The following is a 15992-nucleotide window of genomic DNA, read 5'->3' on the forward strand; positions in this document are numbered from 1 at the left end:
AATTAGATTTGCTTTCCAGTTGCGGCACTAGGAGAAATTAAGTGTGTGAATTTTTTTCTTTTAATTTGACAGCACCCCAAGGGATAATTAAAGATGCGAGCTGGTGGTTTTCTCTGTCTTACCACCCACCTAATGTATTACACAGCTCAGTGCTTCACGACATCATCAGTAATGTGCTTACCTCTCATCTGTCTGCAGTCTCACACCAATGAGTCTATATGGACTAATACAACTTCAAACTCTCAAGTCTCTTCAGTTACAGTCTGATCACAGTATCCATATAAACAAAGCAGCTGTGGGCCTGGGACTGTTTCTAAAACATAATGGTTCCTATACAAAATAAGTATTACAGCATTGTTTTGTTAATCTAAAAGGTTTGCATAGAGACAAGTAAGATTTAATACATTCCTTTCATTATTGATATTCTTCATCTCAGTGGTGTCTTTTGTTAATAATAAGGATTGTAAAGGTTACTGAACACCCTTTAGTGTTTACAACAAACACTTGGCATATGTATTACTGAAACATCTTTTTAAACATAATAACAATGTTTTTTTTTATATTTTTATTCACATATCCTGGGTCATAAATCTACTGAAGAATGAAACCCAACAAATTATTTATCAAATCTACGATGTGAATTGGTAGAAGACAAAAACACACCATAAAACTTCTAGTAATTGTATCCAAATAAAATGAACTTACCAAGTATCAGCATAGAATCTATCTGTCAATAGATAGATCTGCGGATTGGGCGATGGTGCGGTGTACTCGCCCATTGTAGCCCAGCCTATGCAGAACCCGTTGTGCTGTATGTTGGCTCATGTTTGCGGAGACTTTGTCTTGGGTTGGAATGGACCTGGCTGGCAAGTGCTTGTTGTGCACGGTTTGTGACTGCCGATGGGCGGCCAGACTCTCCTGACGATACGTAACAATACTTTTATGCACACACCCATTCGAAGGTCCAAGATCTCTGGGTATGTGCTTTGCACCGCCAAGACTCAGAATGCCCAATTACGGGACCTTATGTAAAAAGTGAAATCTCATGCACATATTGTATCTGAGTTCCACAATGCAGACGACTGATATTTATACCACTGGTGTGGAGGTATTGTGGGTATTTCGTATAATACCACTACTTTGAGGATGCTCATTTTAATATGGCAGGGTACTGTATATAGGTGTTTTCAATGACTGATAGGGGGACCGCTTGCTCTGGCTTCTGAACTACACAAAGAATATAATTTTTAAAAATACATTACAAAATAATCTTATGATTACGTACAGTTTCACTGAAGTCACAGATCACCCTGTGAATTGGATGAAATGAGCCAGGATGAAGTGTTCTGAGGTGAATTTGCACTTGGACAAAATTCCACTTCTGTTGCACAGGAACCCTTATTATAATTGCTGTTAGAGGATATATTGGGTAAACAAGTGGCTCAACTGTACAAATCCCATGAGGTTATAGACTCACATAATTTTATTCAGATTTGGGAATTATTCTTCTCTGCCTTAGAGTACAGTAGGTGGGGCTGGCAGAGGTGAAAGGTCACATTTGAATGAAAAGAAGAAGTGTTCCGTCCCAGTGCTTAGGATTCTCTTGACAAGCTAATTTGCCTCTCAGATTTCAAGAAAAATGTGTAGTAAGCAGATCTTCAAACAACCCATACTCTAAAGCCAGTTCTCTTTTTGTATCCAGGTTTTTATTTTTTATATATGCATCCAGCAGAACCTGCAATACATTATGCTAAACAAAAACCACACACACACACCATGTTTTTAGACACATGTTAAAACTTTCCACTAAAGTCCCTGCTTGATCCTCCTTTTTTTCCAGTAAAAAATAGAAATGCTGAAGTTAGTAACCCAGGCTTAATTAAAACATTTCTAGCAATGCTTTTGATGTGTAAGATGCAAATGCACAACCCATGTTTTTTTTTTATTCATGTATGGGAGGCTTTTACTTGAATGAACCATTATAAAAACATCAAAGCATGGTACTGGCTGCTGATTGGGCCAGTTAGCACTGTAATGTCTGTGTTAAAGTAGCCTGGCGAAAATAGCCATTTGTTAGTTCAAACCACTCCCACTGCTTATCAAAACAATTGCAAAGGTGTTCCTTTAAGTGTATGCATTTTTTATTGATTCAGGACCAACGTGCTTCTACAAACCCCAGCTGCCTGGAAAGGTATTGCAGTGCTTGGAATAGGTATTTCTAAAGAACACACACTGTATTGATAGATATATGGGGTACTTAAGTGTATATTTAATTTATTTATATATTTAGGGCAGCAGTGTGGAGTAGTGGTTAGGGCTCTGGACTCTTGACCGGAGGGTTGTGGGTTCAATCCCCAGTGGGGGACACTGCTGTTGTACCCTTGAGCAAGGTACTTTACCTAGATTGCTCCAGTAAAAACCCAACTGTATAAATGGGTAATTGTATGTAAAAATAATGTGATATCTGTATAATGTGAAATAATGTATAATGTGATATCTTGTAACAATTGTAAGTCGCCCTGGATAAGGGCGTCTGCTAAGAAATAAATAATAATAATAATAATATTGGATTGGGGCATAGGTGTAGGCCAAGGGTTCAGGTTGAGAATAGGTTTAAAGTTACGAGCATGGCTAATTTTCTGAAGAGCATGGAGCAAAACTGATAGCTATTTTCTTATCACAAAATTTAGTCGTAGACATAAATCTATCCTGAAATAGGTATTTCATGCACTAATGAGGCACTAAAATGTTCACTCTGCTTTAGAGATCTGTATAGTTTTATTGTATACTGATGAAGCCAAGATGCAGCACAAAGGATAATGCTGCATAAGGAAAAGAGCAGGGAGTAAAAGGGAAAGAATTAACAAAGTATTTTAAAGAAGTAGCCTGACCTGCAGGCTAGTGATGGAATGAATGCAGATGGCAATATCCATAGAGGAAACCTTCTTGGATTCTTATTAAACTAAATAAATCACATAGGTCCCAAGTTTCATCAACTGGAATGCTAGTCCATGCTATTTGTTGGGGTGAGCAGGAGGGGGGTGGGGGTGGGGGTGGAGGTTCTGGGTATCCCCCTTCCTCGAGAACATTTTTGAACAATGAGTAATCCTACATAAATTATTAAAATTACATTTCGAATCAATACACTTAAAAGAAAACAATAACATTGGTTAATTTAAAATGATATAATTTGCAACTTGAATTAAGAACCCATCAATGAATGGAGTGTACACACAATCACATGACAAACTTCTGTTTTTTACATCCCCCCCAAACAGTGACCTTACATATGTTTTATTTAGCGGTTTGTACAATGTCTGTCGGGGGGGGGGGGGTCTGCAGGTTTTAATGTCAATTTGCGTGTCTGACCCGCGTGTCTAAATCATTAGATTTGTGCTGCTTTGATCCTTCCAAAGCGATAGATAGATAGCAAAATAGTTTGACATATGATGGATTATGGGTGAAAGAAACCTGCAATGCATTCTCTATGGAGCCACTCAAAATATCTTGCTTTGTCCAAGTCCGAACTAGACCATGATGTATTGATCTCACATTGACATCAGCTGGCTTTTCTTGCTCTACAGATTTCTTAGAATTGATATAATATATATATATATGTTAACAAAAATCATAGGACACAACATACTTGTAGTGTTTATAAAGTTATGAAATGTACATTTGATTTAATTGTTTGGCAGTACATTAATGATTCCCTGAACTAAAATATATAACAATCCAGCAATTTCTCATGTTGGCAAATACGCCACTTCATTTGTTTTGTGAAATGACAATGATTTAATGTTCAAATAAATCTCTCTGAGTCATTATTTTTGTCTCCTCATTTTGAGTGAAGTAATTTTTTTTTTTTTTTTACTTTTGAATGTATGCCATCCTTGATTGTGATCCATCTCATTAATATTTCATGCAAAACTGCACAAAAGGTATTTATAAAGTAATTTGACGAGAACAAGGAAATGGAGGACTCATATTCGAGCCCTATGAATTATTAATTTTTTGGATAAAAAAACCCTAAAAATAAATTGAAAACTGAAAAGTTTGCTGCAAAAACCTTGACTGGGTGTCATATATTTTGGGTTTGAAATTTCAACAGTGCAGCAGAAGTGAATGCTCTCCTTGAAGCTTGAAAGGTTTAGGAGAAAAAAATTAAGGAAATTGCAGGACTCTTGACCTTTTTTTTTATACATATTTTAACATTAGAAAACAAGAGGGTTGTATTTGATAAAGATTCTCTACACATTACTTTTCTCTTTTTGGTAAGATTTTCTTTTACTGACTTGTGCTTTGAAGTTGTTTTGGGTATGGGCCCCCTTTTATCATTCACCAATCATAATGTCACTGTACTGTAACAATTCAGAGTCAATGCACTGTGATAATGCAGCAGATTAGCCAATATGGACTCATTTACCCAAATACTATAATAGCATTTTACAGAAAGAATGTGCAAGCAAACGGGCTGTAAAGTACGTTTTTGGGACCTGGGCTATAGTAGATTTGGGGGTTTAAAGTCACTGAAACCAGGACTGAAGGCAGGGAAGTCTTGGGACTGGCACAGAATTGGGCATCGTAATATTAAAATCCTTACAAGTTTTTTTTTTTTTTTTTTTTACACGTTTGCAGTGGTCACACATTCCTAACAACCTGAAATGGAATCCAATTGAAGCCTGAAATCCAATTAGTCCATTCACTTTCTAATCTAATATTTACCATGTCTCTAAAGCAAATGTGAAAGTGGTACAAACAATAATGAAGCTCCCTTCCTGCACCTGTCATGTGGAGCCTATTAGAGCAGCAAAAGCATAGAGTACATGACTGTCACTACATGTGCTGCTTCCCAGGAGTCTCAGCTGGGCGTCACATGCTGAGATTCTATGGGATTATACCACTGGTGTCATCAAGCAGGATTGGATACCTTGGAGAGCTCTTTTAAAAGTGGTGTGGAGGGAGACCTAAAGTGTCATTAGACCAGTTTTCTGAGAAAAACACTAATTTAAACTACAAAACTTGAGGAATTTGATTAAAGGGTTCTTAGGTATTTTTCAGGGTCGTAGCCAGATTTCAGAAAATAACAAATGCAAAAACTTGTAGGTAATTTATGGGAGTGTCTCAGAAAATTTGCCAAAAATATATTTATGATATATTTTTTTAACCTAATAAAACAGTTTTATTGTCATATAATATGAAAACAAAATGCTAGACTGTAGTGAAATATCAAGTAGCACCAATGGCCAATTATTATTTTATTTATTATCTAATAAATACTGCATTTGCCCAAAGATAAACAATAATTATTTTGTATAATTTAGTAACCTTGCATGTTCATTACATCTAATAATGAAGCTGACATGATCTGTTACTTCATGCATGAAATTCTGAAAGTGAATAATGAAAATATTGAAATAAATCACTCATATTTTAGATCAATATATTTGTTTTTAGTACAAAACCATGTTACTGGCTAATTGTGCAACAGATTACAGAGGCTTTGCTTATTGTGATAACTTTCAATTGTATGCTTTGAGTGTGACCAGCTGCATTAAAAATTGGGGCAGAGGTATCCAGGGTAAACATATTGTAAATGAATTATACCAAGTATAGACTTCCATTAAACACAATCATACAGTGTTATTGTTTAGAAGGGTATATCAGCACTAGGCTAATGTTTCTCTTTCCTCACTCCCTGTCCCTTAATTCTCATTATAGAATTGTTTTTCTATCTCTTTGAAAGACTTAAATGCTTGGATGAAATCGGCAATTTCTATAAGACAGAAAGCAAAGCTGGACAGCCACCATAAAATGGGATTTCTTAGACAATGCAGACATATCAATGTAAGTTTATTGTATACACTGATTGAAACAGAAGATGGTAACTTATAAAAGGAAGAAACCTTTCCCTTTCTGTGGTGCTGTTTTACAATAAGGCAAGTGCTTAAGAAGAGATCTGTTCAAAAGACAAGCTCTGCTAATTATATGTGACTTAAACTGATGGTAATAATGAAAGACTGGTAGTAAACTGGTACAAACCATAGCAGAATACAGTTAGAAGCAATTTGGCTACACTAGCAGTTTTAGCTGCAGTAGTGTAGTGAAATATTTAATTTTAAGTACACCAATAAGAGATAATCACATATAGAATTAGCACAATACCTTTCATTTCATTGCACCACCTGCACATTGTTATAGGCTGTTCAACATAACCTGATTCACACATGAAGGTGTGCAGTAAGCCTTACCTTGAATGGTTCAAGACGTGTTCAACAGGCTAAATATGACTTAGTGCAGTTACTAATTTAAAATGATCATCAGACCATGTGCCATCTGTTAGCTTGTTTTCCAGCTGCCACCAAGTAAGCAAGCAGGCGGCGCCTGAGTCTGACCTTGGTTTATAATTTATAATGTTTGAAAAAAAAAAAACTGCATGACATCTGGCATGAAGGTACTGAACAGTGCCAAATGATGGCACGGTAATTCACAAGCCTTTCAACTTTAAAGGCTTGTTAAAATGAGTTTGTTCTTTCCCTGGTTCTCTGAACAGAGGTCCACAACATAAAATTCTACAGTAACAGCGGCCCTGACTGAAAAGCAAAGGGCGTCCTTTAGGTCTGATTGCATTGGCAGAAATTTATTAGCGAGCCTATGTATTATGTATGCTATGTTTTTATCTGTAGACAGAGCTATTATTTTCTTACTAAATTAACAAAAAACTAAATGCATAAACCAGAAACAGATACCCATAGACACAGCTGTTTTTGTTTGAAGTGGTAAGTGGCTAGTTTGGTAATTTAGGGACTTATTGATCCATGTGTAGCGAAAACACACATTTGGCGCTTCCCAACATTTTATAAAATATGTGAAAAATATATACTTTTTAACACCTGATGACAGATTGTGCACTTCATCCTTTATAATATAAAATTATTGGATGACTCTGATTGTTGGGTATCCATATACAGTTGGATCAACAGATTAAGTTAAAATATTTGAATGTACTCCATATTCAATAGAGTATGCTTTAGAAACAGTAACCTGGGAGAAATGAAGGACATGTACCTGTCCGTCTGCCTCAATACCATGTGACACGGTTCCATTCTGAACTTCTCCCCCATCCTTCGGTGGGGTCACTTCCACTTCCACATTGGAACTGTTTGGAAGCTCTATTTTATCTGTAATGAAACATAAGTATTAACATAGGTTATATCCAGTAGTGTTCAAAAGTTTGGAAACGACACATGATTTACAGTAAGACTAGGGGTGGGGATTGTATTGCCTGTTTTTCCTCACTCAGCTCAGACCCTTAACTTACAAAATACCATGGTATCCCTGAATAGATAATCATCTCCTGCTTATTAGTTTTTTTTAATATGCAAAACATCTCACAACTAGAATGGTACCCCGAAATGGTCTCCTTTTTCTATGAAAGCCGTACATCTGGGGATGGGAAGTTTGCTGTGGGTTAACTCTCGACTATAATGGACTATATGTCACCCAATTGTACCAGTACTTGCATTATCTTGTACTTGCACCAAACTGCTCCATATTTTGCTGTATTCTACTACTGCTCTTAATCATAACTATTTTCTGTATCTTGTACTTGATTTTACTCTTAAAGGTATCTGAATTCACGTTTTTGGTAATTGCTCTTATTTGAAATCATTCTTAACCATTTATCGTACTTATTATGTGCTCGTAATGGAATTTACTCTTATAAGTAAACACTTTTACTATAAGTTTACTGCTCTTAGTCGAATTTGCTTTTAGATGTAATTATTTACTATATTCTTTATTTTATTATGTGAATTTGATCTTACTTTCTACTGATTTTACTGTACTTTATAACTGCTCTTATCTGTAATATGATATTTTGCAATGTGATTCTTTGTATTGTGATATTTTGTAACAACTGTAAGTCATCCTGGATAAGCGTGTCTGCTAAGAAATAAATAATAATATAAAGAGATCTGGTGTTGAAACACAACTAGCCTTAGTATTGACAAGGATTAGGTCAAGAAAAGGCTCAGTTAGCAAATAGGAAGAAACCTTTGCTTTCAATGAGTAGGCTTTTATGTTAAAACACTTACTTAATTTTTGTAATCAATATTTCTTTTTCATTATATGCTGAACTGTTCTGTGGCCCGTTTCATAAAAGTGCTGCGATTGTGATGTGCTAGCAATGTACTTGCGAGGACACAGAGGTCATCGCAGCGAGTGTTTCATAAAACACATCACAAGAGCTGTTGTTTGCAACAGCTCTTTTGCGATCTACATTGAGACAAACTCGGTAATCAACTTCAAGGGACAGTGATCGATTATGCAATTACATACAATGGCAAGTGTGCCAAGGAAATCCAATTTTTCTAAAGAATACATTGATACAGTTATTGAAATGGTTGGTCAACACAAATCCCTTCTATTTGGCAAGTTGTCAGGAAGTTTAGTCACAAAGAAAAGAAAAAAGTGGCAGATGATCGGGATATTATTATTATTATTATTATTATTATTATTATTATTATTATTATTATTATTATTATTATTATCCACTGTCTCCCAAAAGTCTTCCATCACCAATTATGTCTCCACCGGCAAAGCGATCGCGATATCACAATTTGCCCAAATGAAACTGCCGTTTGTGCTCCTACAGGATCTAACACAAACATTTTGGCAGCTGAGATGGCTTGAATTAATGGAATTAAAACCGTTCCTGCATATGTACAGGTGCTCATTCACAGCAGGGGACAAAATTGTTATTTGAGATCCATCTATGGCAAATTTCTTGATCTAATAAATTGCACAGATTACAAAATTTAATTGTGATGTTATTTCAATGTAATAATTTTATTTTTGTAACTATTGAAACTCAAAGTTAGTTCAACGTACACAGTAAATCCAAGATGGACTTCTGGGTTAATAATAATTTTTGCGCATAAAAGGCTTTTTAATGGTTTACTAAAACATGTTTTTAAGTTTTTGTTTTAAATATCTTTAAGTTAGGTTCAAACCGATTATTAAAATCTATTTAAATCTGACCACGCTAAGATTAGTTATCTCCATTCTTGGCAATCGGTACTTTGATATTAATTCTGAATCTATATACGCATCAAGAGGATTTGGCCCCTCCCTAAATACTCTTTCCCTATTGATTTCTCTGCCATATCTATGCCGGCTAGCTGTATAAGCAACATGGTGCGTCCTAAAACACGATTTGCGTGAAAATTGCTACTTTTGCTGTTGCAAATTTCAGTCAAAATCGGCGATGTCGCAGCCTTGCGAAAGTTTTCTGAAACCCACATTTAGTGCCTGCGAATGCGATTCATTCCAAATCGCTTTTATGAAAGGGGACCCTGTTTCCAAAGCCACTATTAGGTACATATTCAAAAATATGTTCTTTATCTGTTTCATCTTTTTTGATGAATTCAGTGTCCTTGACTGAATGGCTCTGTATGGCCAGTTTTAGATCCCGTGAAGAAAGGTAATGGAAGATAGATGGCAAGATCCACCACACTGCCTTTTCTGCAAACATGCCTCCCTGGATGGTCCATCACATACATAAAATGGAAGGAAAATATACTGCTTCGTATTAGATTAATTTTATTCCTTGAAAAGAACACTTATTCCTGGTTTGTGGAGCTTTCCTGGTGATATCTTTTGAGTAAATTGTGGGGTACTACAATAATCATAAGACAGGAGTTTACAGAGAACTTCATATGCGCATCACATATGTTTGTCAATATAAGTTGATAATATGACAAAGTGGTGCAGTTAACATAATTTGTATTAATTAATGAATGACATGGACACCCATCACACTTTAAATTAGTTTAAATTGGAACCTCACACCTCAGCACACCTTAATAAGATTACATTTAACATCCTCATTTTTGTTAATAAAATTCACAAAGCAGAAGCTGTGTATCTTTGAAGTGCAAAGAGATGGAATGAATTGGGCTCTTTTCAATAATGCTCTATTAATGTCTGCCTGAAAAGCTCATAGCTGAAATATTGCATTAAGTAATCTTATTTCATGTTTGATTAAAATGGGACCTGTTTTTGTTGCTTTGCTTATAGTGGGGCAATGTTGTGTAGCCTAACTGGGGATAATTTATTTAAAAGCACAGGATTTGAAGTGCCCCTTGAGTAAAGGGCATTCAAAATCTGTTTTTTTTCTTCTCTTCAGACAGTTTCTATCTTACGCAGGTAAATGGATGCCACTTTGACATTTAGTATAAACAGTTCTGCATTTTCCATCTGTGCTGTTCTGAACATATTTTTTCATCATTGTATGTCTTGCATTTGAAATAGCTAACTATGTGATAGATATATTGCATAAAATGGGACAAAATGTTGGGGATATACAGTAGTGAATGTCTATCTGTTACTGGCATACTGACATACTCCCATATACAGTTTTATAATTATGATTTAATATCCTCCTCTCTCTCCATGCAAGAACTGTATTAACAAATGTACTGCATTTCTAACATTAATTTGGTGATTGACAACTAAACTACAAAAGGAAAAGAAAATCTAAATTAAGAAACATTTCTGCCCATAGGAACACAGTGTGCTTGAAAGCACTTAAGTGTCAATATCGAAGAGACTTGCAACACACACATTTCTTAAGGGAAAGAGCATTCAGTATGACAGTCTTACCTTTTAGGTTCTGCGATCCATTTAAACCCAAAACAAAGCATTCATAAAATCTAGGCAGATGTCCCTTGTTTGATCATTTCATATTTGTATGTCAGCATTTATTGATTTGCTTTATTTGTTTATTTAAGCAATCAGTTATCCAGGAAAACTGCGGTGGTACTTCTTGTTTGAAGTGTGTCATGACAGGATTCCGACCATATTGATTTGAGGTGGTATTTACAGTTAAAGGTTATTTAGCTGAAGGACATTTTTTGGGGGAGTTACCAGAAATTCAACATTATTATTACTGATATTGTGCCTTTTTTATTCTGCCTAAACTAGGATTTTATATGAAAAGCCCAAATATTGTATCAATATACTGTTGCCTATTACATTGCTCCGTTGTATTCACAAATCTGTTCAATAAAAAAGATTTTCTCCTAATATTTGGGGTTTTAACTTGATCTCCTGAAGTTTGTTTTTATTATACCCACGTTTTTCTACCCAATTTGAAATGCCCAGATTGAATGTCATTTCCGATATCTAGCCAATCGTCTCTTTTCACCCACCAAACCTAAGAAACTGATGTTACCAAGCTACTGAAACCTAGAGTCAAGGATCCAGCCTGGGAAGATTTCTCCTAGACTCTACCAGTTGATTTGTTGTTTGTGTCACTACAGTATGTGAATTTGCAACAGCTATTGTCAAAATGAATTGTCTTAAATGTGTCCTTATCCTTTCTTTTTTTTTAAACAAAATATACAGTTGACTTTAGAATAAATAATAAAATCAATTTGATCCATGAACAAATGACAACATTGAGAAAGTGTTATTATTATATAGATGTCCTTCCAATTTTTAGCGACTGTTGGCGCCTACCAGAACTCCGTTCTGATTCCTGTGATTTCATTATTATTAAATCAAAATCCTAGCACAATAAAAGGCCTTCAGGATACCAAACAAGACAATGTTATTTAAAAAATCTGTATTTTATAAATGGAAGATGTTATTAATCAGCTGCTGGTCTACTGGTGCTAACAGATCTATGTGGGATTCAGAACCAGGACACATTCTGTAAGTCTGACAGGTGAAAGCCTATCCACTTCAATAAAAAAATTTAAACAAGGAGCGTCACTTACCGCCACGATTTGCTACACCATTTGGTCTTTCGCTATCTTCTGCTTGGCATTTCTTTTTGGCAATCTTGTGAAGTATAGACACCTTTTCTCGGAACCGCCCTGAAATATAATTGTTAGACTACTGTCAGTTATAAAGGGGTAATAAAATAACTAATTACCCCAAAACCTCCTTGGGTGTGAAAGAAATCATGAGTATGAGATCATACTTGGGTGACACCCATTCTGTGTGGAGTACAGTCCCTCTTCCTCGTTGCATGGGTTGTCTACCTAGACCTGAGATTGACAGTCATCACTGTCCCATTGAAACCAGGAACTAACTGATGGTATTCAGTTGTGACATAGAAAAACAATGTGCTACAAGTAACTAGTTATAGCTTTTTGTGTTAGTCATGACGGATAGTTGAATGATACAAGTACTTGGCACACCCCCAATATCTGATCTCTAGCTAATAGCTTGTTCACACAGCATGTTCCTTCTTGTGAGGTGTTGGACAGTCTTTTTAAAGATGTACCAGTCTTTGGGAATCCTTTACCCTTTACCCTATGTATATTTGGGCTATACCATAGAGCAGGGTTTCCAAATCCTGGTCCTGGGGACCCACTGTGTCTTCTGGCTTTCATTCCAACCAAGTTATCAATTACTTAATTGAACCAATAATTTAATTGTTTATTAGCTTAATTAGACATTTTTAAACAGTTGGAGATTTCAAGTTAACTATACAATTTTATAAGTAACTTGAAATCGAAAACTGTTCTCAGTCCCCAGGACCAGGATTGGGAAACCCTGCCTGAGAGTATGAGTACATTTCATTATAACGTTAGGTTATTATCATAAACCTGGTTCCCTGAAATGGAAATGTAACCATTAATGAATTGGTATTTACCTCCTAAAGACCTGAATCCTGAATAATTTATACCAAAGCTGCTCTTTGAGCTTGTGACTCAGTCGTGACCCTGCCCCAGAGGGATCCAAAACACTGCAGTCACAGGTCTCAGTGTCATTTTTCTTTCAAGCCTGCTGCGAATAATGAATGCAGCACCCTTGAAGGTTAATGGTTACATTTCTATTTCAGGGAACCAGAGTTATGATTATAACCTAACGTTCCCTTTCAAGTACGAAATGTAACCATTATAGAATTGGTGACTATACCCAAGCCGTCGCAAGGGCATGATTGCAGAATGACTGGAATGCTAAAAGGCTAAGCCGAGAGGCTGCCTTGTGTGTCACCATTCGGTACCCCAGTAACTAGGATGAAAAATTGAGGGAGAATTTCACCTCTATGCCTGTGATGTAAGGGTCAAGTGGGAAACTGACCTTAAAACTCTAGTTCCAAACCAGGGTTTTGAGGATACATGACATTTAGTAGAATTGTCTGATTCATTATAATAAATAATAAAGTTACCACACCCTACATGTGTTGGAACCGGGTTGTGTACTAAACACCGGTCGGTACTGGTTCGGAACCTGGAAGGCACCCGTTTGGTTCTGCAGCTTTGGCACCGGTTCAGTGACTTCAATACGGGTTCGGTACTGGTTCGGTGGCTTTGGAACCGGGTCGGTAATGGGTTGGAACCAGTTCGGTTCAGCACTGGTTTGGAGCCTGGAAGGCACCCGTTTGGTTCTGTGGCTTTAGCACCGGTTCAGTGACTTCGATACGGGTTCGGTACTGGTTCGGTGGCTTTGGTACCGGGTCGGTAATGGGTTGGAACCAGTTCGGTTCAGCACTGGTTTGGAGCCTGGAAGGCACCCGTTTGGTTCTGTGGCTTTGGCACCGGTTCGGCACCGGTTCAGTGACTTTGGTCGGTAATGGGTTGGAACCGGTTTGGTTCAGCACTGGTTCATGTACTTAACACCGGGTCGGAACCGGTTCAGAACCGTTTGGTACTGGGTTGGTTCGGTACCGGGTCGGGATCCGACGCTGGTCGGTGACCTCGGTACCTGTTCGGTGTGGGTCCACCTCATCGCTGTCACAGCGGGTGGCAATGTACAGGGATGCCCACCAGTAAAAGCCACTGAGAAAACCACTCCGTCAGTACCAACACTCAGGGAAGCCTGCTTGTTAGAATGAACTAACAGCCTTCACAATGGTGATGCTAAATTAGCTGGTCACCAAAATGGCATTGAGATACTGTGGTCGTAATTGCAAGCAACAACAACAAGCCGAAGCTAGTATCTCGGTCCTGCGCAGTGCTGCTGAGCCCAGCAACTGCTCTTACTGCACGTGTGCTGAGCACCATGTTACAGTCAGGTCGGCGCGTGGTATCTGTAAAACACAGAAATAACACAATGAGAAAAAATTTTCTCAACAAAAAACAGTAATTTAACAATGACCTAAATAATAAAAAACATCTCATATGGTGCTAATTAGCAAAAACGAGAAAGAAAATAAGCTCCAGCCTCAGGGGCGGGGTAATGAAAAAGAGCAGCTTTTGGTATAAAGTATTCAGGATTCGGGTCTTTAGGAGGTAAATACCCTGTGTCTGAAAATAAATGTTCATAAGAACATACGAAGAACATAAGAACATAAGAAAGTTTACAAACGAGAGGAGGCCATTCAGCCCATCTTGCTCGTTTGGTTGTTAGTAGCTTATTGATCCCAGAATCTTATCAAGCAGCTTCTTGAAGGATACCAGGGTGTCAGCTTCAACAACATTACTGGGGAGTTGGTTCCAGACCCTCACAATTCTCTGTGTAAAAAAGTACCTCCTATTTTCTGTTCTGAATGCCCCTTTATCTAATCTCCATTTGTGACCCCTGGTGTATAAAGCGTTAATGTTTCAAGCGGCTAATTAATAAAGTTATTAATTAGCAAAGAGTATGTGAGAAAATGTGGTAGCTCAAATAACAGCCTTTAAATGTGCATCTGACAGTCACTGTGATGGATTGAGAGCACATGTCCAGACTCTACAATCCAAACACTGTACTTGCACTATCTGTAGAGGAATAAAAAGACATCTTCTCCCCAATTTTATCTTTGAGCTTCTTTGTCGGAGTGATAGGGAAATAATTAACACACCAAAAAACATAATATATTTCAAATGAGTATACATTTATGGAATGGAAACTCAAGAAAAAAGGCTGCAAAATAAAATTAGAACCTTCTTCAATAATCAGGCGAACTGCAATATGAATCACAGTGAATACAGCATAGCTTTACAGCATATTTGACACTGAGATGAGTTGAATGCTTAAATGAATAATGTGATAGCAGAAGAAATTACATTAAAATGATAACAAGAAGGACCACTTAACGCCTCTTTAGCCTACTCATTGGCATAAACTAGTCAAAGTAATTAGTTTGTCCTTTGGAATCCTATAACATGTCATGAAATGTTGTTCATAAGAAAAGGGAAGCATTTATTTTAAAATGTTGTTTTTATGAAATAAATACATAATTAACATCGCCAACATCACAAGAAACAAGAAACAAGAGTAAGCAAGGTAAGACAGGTTACCAAAAAAATGATTTAAATGTTACCCTATTGTTCTAGAATTGTCATCTGTCTTCCTTGTGTACTGTATGACGCAGCTCTGATTTCTTGTAACATCCAATACTTAATAGGTTAGCAACCACAGATGAGCTTGGAATTACCTGACAGACTAGCTTTCATTGCCCATGTAATTTTCAGACAAGGTACCTGGTTCCAAATGTTCTGCCTGTGCATACTGTACCTCTATCAGAAACAACTTTTTAAAAGCAATAAAATGAACAATCAAATGATTTTCCTCAAAGGGAATCCAATGGCAGAATGCAAAATCATACAACACTGCTCAAATTCTTATTATACTTTGAGCGGACCACTTTTTTTCACACTGCAGACACATGCAGCCACCCAAATCATATGTGAAAAAGTAACAGAAACATGCTTCTTTTTGAGATCTTGATTCTGAAACTTGTAGCCTCTTAAGGAAGACAAAGTGAGACTCGGGCATATAACACTACAAAGAATGTTGCCATGGGGTACCCAGCATTGTCATCCTTCTCTGGCCAGCGATACTGCTGTGATTTCCCACCAGGGTGAATGAATTGTATACCAATATGTATCTGCATAGACGACAGAAACAAAACTTCCGCTCTGATATAAAACTTCTTCCTCAGCTTTGGATTCGTCAGAGTCTGGGAAATGGGGATAAATCTATGCAGGTGTTTAGTGCCCTTTATAGTTAATGCGAACTTGAACCTATGCTTTAAGTGTTCAGCATTGGCC

General features: G+C 36.9%; 1 protein-coding gene across 4 annotated transcripts in view; it reads right to left on the reverse strand.

The window, feature by feature from the left end:
* LOC117409641 (sodium/potassium/calcium exchanger 2-like) overlaps positions 1-15992 on the reverse strand; it is a 104549-nt gene that overhangs the window by 16709 nt on the left and 71848 nt on the right. For all 4 annotated transcript variants that reach the window (XM_034015947.3, XM_034015946.3, XM_034015949.3 and 1 more), the window contains 2 exons: positions 11784-11882; positions 7069-7181 (listed from right to left, as the gene is read on the reverse strand). In XM_034015947.3, coding sequence (XP_033871838.3) covers positions 7069-7181; positions 11784-11882 — 212 coding nt within the window. The remainder of the gene's footprint in view (positions 1-7068; positions 7182-11783; positions 11883-15992) is intronic.

The sequence above is a fragment of the Acipenser ruthenus genome, chromosome 2 (genome assembly GCF_902713425.1).
Source record: "Acipenser ruthenus chromosome 2, fAciRut3.2 maternal haplotype, whole genome shotgun sequence".
NCBI lineage: Eukaryota > Metazoa > Chordata > Actinopteri > Acipenseriformes > Acipenseridae > Acipenser > Acipenser ruthenus.